This window comes from Ipomoea triloba, chromosome 4 (assembly GCF_003576645.1).
Source record: "Ipomoea triloba cultivar NCNSP0323 chromosome 4, ASM357664v1".
Classification (NCBI taxonomy): domain Eukaryota; kingdom Viridiplantae; phylum Streptophyta; class Magnoliopsida; order Solanales; family Convolvulaceae; genus Ipomoea; species Ipomoea triloba.
In genome coordinates this window covers 14,550,995-14,556,389 of record NC_044919.1, presented here as the reverse complement: position 1 = coordinate 14,556,389, position 5,395 = coordinate 14,550,995, and the positions used below count along the sequence as shown (strand labels likewise).

At 33.4% G+C, this 5,395-nt stretch overlaps 1 protein-coding gene across 1 annotated transcript in view; it reads right to left on the bottom strand.

Moving 5' to 3' along the window:
* Nucleotides 1–3,892: 3,892 nt before the first annotated feature.
* LOC116015862 (E3 ubiquitin-protein ligase MARCH8-like) overlaps nt 3,893–5,395 on the bottom strand; it is a 3,251-nt gene continuing 1,748 nt past the window's right edge. Inside the window, exons 2-5 of the mRNA XM_031256031.1 lie at nt 4,980–5,051; nt 4,760–4,815; nt 4,640–4,649; nt 3,893–4,120 (exon numbers count right to left, since the gene is read on the bottom strand). Of these exons, the coding sequence (XP_031111891.1) occupies nt 3,893–4,120; nt 4,640–4,649; nt 4,760–4,815; nt 4,980–5,051 (366 nt within the window). The remainder of the gene's footprint in view (nt 4,121–4,639; nt 4,650–4,759; nt 4,816–4,979; nt 5,052–5,395) is intronic.

The window sequence follows — 5,395 nt, the reverse complement described above, 5'->3', positions numbered from 1 at the left end:
CAAGACTTACAAGGAGGGGATCGGATTCCTTCAAGGAAAACGCGCTCTCTTTATCTCTCCCTTCTCTTCCTGAGAGAAGAGGAGAAGAGAAATCACTGTCGGGGAATGAAGAAAAAAGATCGATTAAGTCGCAATTAGCATCAAATTATATACTAATAATGTTATACGAGGTTTCATGTATAAATACTGCTGATATACATTCATCTTTCATGTACGTTGCAGCAATTGAGCAATATGGACCTTGGTCCACAGCTAAAATAAAAAGTACATTATTTTTATACTGAAGGTACATTATTTTTATATTGTAGGTACATTATTTGATATATACTGTCAAATAATGTACTTACAGTACAAAAATAATGTACTTTTTATTTTTGATCCGGATCATGGTCCATGCAATAATTCACCCCTCCCCCTCCTAGTGTGCGTCCAAAATGATTAAAAATTTAAAATGGAATAACTTAACAGTTAAGAAAAGACCAGCTGAATGGATCACGGTCGTTACACAGTTGTGTAAAAATAAAATTAATTAGCACAAGCAATATAATACTTTGCTCTCAAAAGGTTGGGCCCGACAAAATATATGAGTTAATAACTTAATATATTGGTGAGACTTGAATCATGATCTTTGCTCTCAAACTTCATTTATGTGATCAGTTGAGTTGTCCTTGTAAATGCAAACAAGCAATACAATACTTAGTGCATAATATTCTCTCCGTAGGAAAATATTGTACATTTAAAGTATTTATATTTAATGATATATTTTCTTTTTTTCTCTCATAATAAATATTATTTATTCTTTTCATAAATAATGTAATATAAGAATTGGGCACTTTTTTTTTCAAAATTAACATTTAATATAAACTTGAATATTATTAGGAGTCTAATTGTTAATAGAGCATACATGATTATATAATCAACCTTCAACAACATATGCCTAAGCCCCTATAGTTGAGTGTCATCTATGACTTTAAGCACTGTTGTAAAAATCCTTGCCTAGGCGCTAGGCACTAGGCGCTCCTAAACCGAGGCGAATTGCATGCATGAGGAAGGGGCGTACGTGTGTGACGATGGGTATGGGGTGCCATGGGGTAAGGGGTACAGACGGGGACACGTGGGTGGAGGAGGTGTGCGTATGGGGATGACCATACACGTGGGCAGTCAAGAGTAGTCTCCCAGCAATATAAAAGACATGTCCTCGGTCTGCTTAAGACATCAATCCAAGACACGGAGACTTCTATGGTGGGGTGGTCCAAGTCTTATCTGTCTCACTAAAGGGACGGGTCAATCCCTAATCAAGGTTTCTTTATTATTATTTATTATTTATTAGTCTCTTTTTAATTAGTTATTATTTATTAGCCCATGTTCTTTACATATTATTTATTTATCCCCCTGCTTTTGTATATATCATTCGTTAGCCCATTTATTTTTGCACCACCATCCCGGGCCCTTTGGCCAGTACTTATGGGCTTTGTACGCATTTTATTGGGCCTCACGCTCCAATTAATAATACTATTATTCTCCTATCTTGCTTGATATCAACTCGAATGTTACAACAGCTCCTGGACTTGTGTTCTACATATTTTATCCAACTGTTGTCTTAAATTATAGAAAGCGGAAGAGGGATTATGAGGACAAATTAAAAATACAGCAAGCAGAGGCTGAGGAGAAAAAGAAGATTAGAGAAATGGAAGGGATTGAGGGTACGGTGATGTTGGTGATGACAATGCAATTCATAAGGTCTGGTGCTCGTGTTCGAAGGGCTTGCACCAAGAGACTTCCCCAGTATTTGGAAACAGTTGTGGATGCCAAAAAGGTAAAGGAGACCAACTAACATGGAAAGATCAAAAGCCCATGTCTTGTCGCTTGATGGGAAATAAGGTAAACAAAAAGTGGTAAGAGTAACTGTGGTCACAATATGGAAAAATAATTAAGGTGGACTAAAATTAAAAATGCTCATATAAAAGTAGGACAAAAAAAAAGAAGTTTAATATATATATATATATATATAAAGAGAGAGGATAAGGATATGCAAGAATAATACTATAGGAGAGAAATAAGAACCAATATGAGTCTTACATCTGTACAAATTCTACGGATCTGATAAAATTTTCAAAAAAATTGTAACACTCCCATTTTTCATAACCAAATTTCCTTAATTTCTTTTATTTATTAATTGAAAATTTCTACAATCACTGCAGAAGCATAACTAACCAAAAGAAAAAGGGGTATTACTACCACGCTCAGATATCTCTCCTACACCCAAACGCTAAGGATTAGTTATGCTTTGGGTGTAGGAGAGATGTCTGAGCGTGGCGGTAATACCCCTTTTTCTTTTGGTTAGTTATGCTTCCGCAATGATTGTAGAAACTTTCAATTTTCAATTAATAAAGAAAAGAAGTTAAGGAAATTTGGTTATGAAAAATGGGGGTGTTACAAAAATCATTGTGGTATTTTTGTAATTATCATAATATCATCGATTTCACTATGCAAACTTGAACTCTTAAATATACAATCTTTAACAACTAAATATGCAAACTTGGTAAATTTATAAAATTAACAAAAAAGCTAAATTTTAAATCAAAACTATAAATGCTAGACGTTAAGCAGTAAAAAGTGAACCACAAAACCAAATAAAAAACAAAAACTAAGTCATAAACTTTAAAATCGAAATGCTATGTGCAATGTACTTTTGCAGTTTTGCAAGTGCAATCTTTTAACACGGCGTACTAAATATGCAAAATGTTAATACTAAATGTGAAAACTTAAAAAAGTATGAGAATTGCAAATTTTAGTGTTCAAGTTAATATAGTAAAGTTGGTGATAACTATGAAAATGCCATCGAATTTTTTTAATTGGATCTGCTTCGTCCAATTTTTTCAAATGTAAGGTTGAGATTGGTTCTTATTTCTCTCCTAAAGACTTGTTCTCATTTGATCCAATACATATACACAAACACATACACACACATATATGTGTATGTGTGTATGTATTTATACCGAATATATTTTATATTTTCAATCTAACCACAAGTATATATATCAATTACCAAACCCTAACCCCCCAAAACCCCTAATTCTAAATATTAATTTTGTAAATCATTCTCTCTAATCTCACTTTCTCCCGTGCAACTGCAAGGCAACGGTTTTGGACAGTTATATTCGTAAATCTCCTTTCTCGATCACGGTTGTCACAAAATTTTTTTTCTAAGACGTATATTTAGAAATATTAATGAACTACATACTAACTTGGGTTTTAAACATGCTTCAAACCAGACCAATTGCAGTATCTGTTCGTAACTACTTTCTCAACCTATTGAAGTGTCAAAAAATCAACTTAGTGCCACTGGACCAAAAGGTCCTTCACAGTATTTAAATCATTAATTATACTCCAATGGTGGTAATGCTAATTATATGCTAATTAAAAAGAAAGCTCTAAAACTATAAAAGAGTTAATATATACTCGTAGGTGGGAACAATTTAGGTAGTTTTATAGAATTCAATTCTTTATTAATTAAAAAAAATTACAAACAAGTAATAACTCATAAATCAAATAAGAAATCCTATAAGAAAAATTACAAAAATTTTGTAATATCTCAAATTTACCATAAGGGTAGAAGAAACACATAAGAAATAACTTACATTCTATAATTTTTTTTTTTTAGGGATAAGAGTTAAATAGATTCTCAAACTATATTCATTTATGCAATTAGGCCTTTCAACTTCAAAAAGTTCCAATTAGGCCATCAAACTTGTTATTTTAGAGCAAATAAGCTCTCTAACCTATTTGTGACCTGTTATTGCAGGTCAACTAGACTTACAGCCAACTTCGACAAATCGACGAGTAAAACAACACCGAAAAAGTCGCATTCTGCCAGAGAAGGTGACCTGCCTTAACCGGCAGTGTTGCCATCTCCGTCGAACTGGAGATGAAGACCAAAAATGGTCTCCATCTCCAGTTGAACGGAGTTGGAGACCAGTTTTGTCTCCATCTCCAGTTCGACGGAGATAGAGACCAAAATGGCCTCCATCTCCAGTTCGACAGAGATGGAGATAAAAAATGGTCTCCATCTCCGTTCGACGGAGATGGCGACACTGTCGGGTCGCCTTCTCTGGTAGAACTAACGCAATTTTTTCGATGTTGTTTTACTCATCGGAGTTTGGTCGGAGGTTCGTAGGAGTTGGCCAGAAGTCTAGTTGACCTACAATAACAGGTCACCAATATGTTAGAGGGTTTATTTGCTCTAAAATAACAAGTGTAAGGACTTAATTGGAACCTTTTGAAGTTAAAGGGCCTAATTACACAAATGAGTATAGTTTGAGGGTCTATTTGACCCTGATCCCTTTTTTATTTTTTATTTTTATTTTTATTTTTTTTAAACAAAGAAAGGACACTTAGCCAGTGAGCGTCTTGCTAAAAATAAAGTTCAAGAAATTTGCAGCTGCAAACTAGGAATACAAGGAATTCATCAAATTTTAAACAAAATTGACCAAATTAATTTGTCTTAAGATTGAGAAATATAGAAAACAATATAATGATGATTATATTATATTCAAGAATTAGATGAATCATTCCCATTCTGCTCTCTTAACCATGCTCCAAACGGACGTGAATTACTCACGTCTATGCTTGTAATTACCGCACTTCTCCTGATATAATAAACACCAAATGCATAATAAATACAATACGTATATTAAAAAAGCTTAATTATATTGGCATAATGCCAAAAAAATGTAAAGTATGAAACTTAATTGATCACCTTAAGGTCCCATAGCAATGAATACGAGGAGGTGCTTTATAGTCAGGCTTGAAAGGCTACAGTGAAAGAAAAGCAAGTAAATAAATAAAAGAGAAAGATTTAAACACAAATCCACTTCGAGTTAAAACTATAAAACTAGTATTGTTTGCACTTCAAGTAATAGAATATTTACCTTCATACTCAGGACAATCGTAATCTAACAAAAAATAAACTTAATTACCTGGTGGCAAATCTCACATACAGTGTCACCCTTTGCATGGCACCACCTTTGCACACATCGCCTATGTGCATACTGAAAACCACCCAAAACAAATACAAGCTAATTAAGAATGATCAAATTCAGAATTATATATATATATAGGGTCCGGTTCAAGTGCGAACTATTCGCGTAAACGTGTGAACTGAAGGAATGCACTACAATTACTACACAAATGCACCGCATTTCCAAGCTTCATAAAGAAATGCACGGGCAAGGTATCAACATTCGTGTAGTAATTGCAGTGCATTCCTTCTATATATAGTTTGCTGGTTTGTGCGGGAAGGACGGATCGCATATGATCCTGATTATATATATATATATATATATATATATATATATATATATATATATATATATATATATATATATATATATAT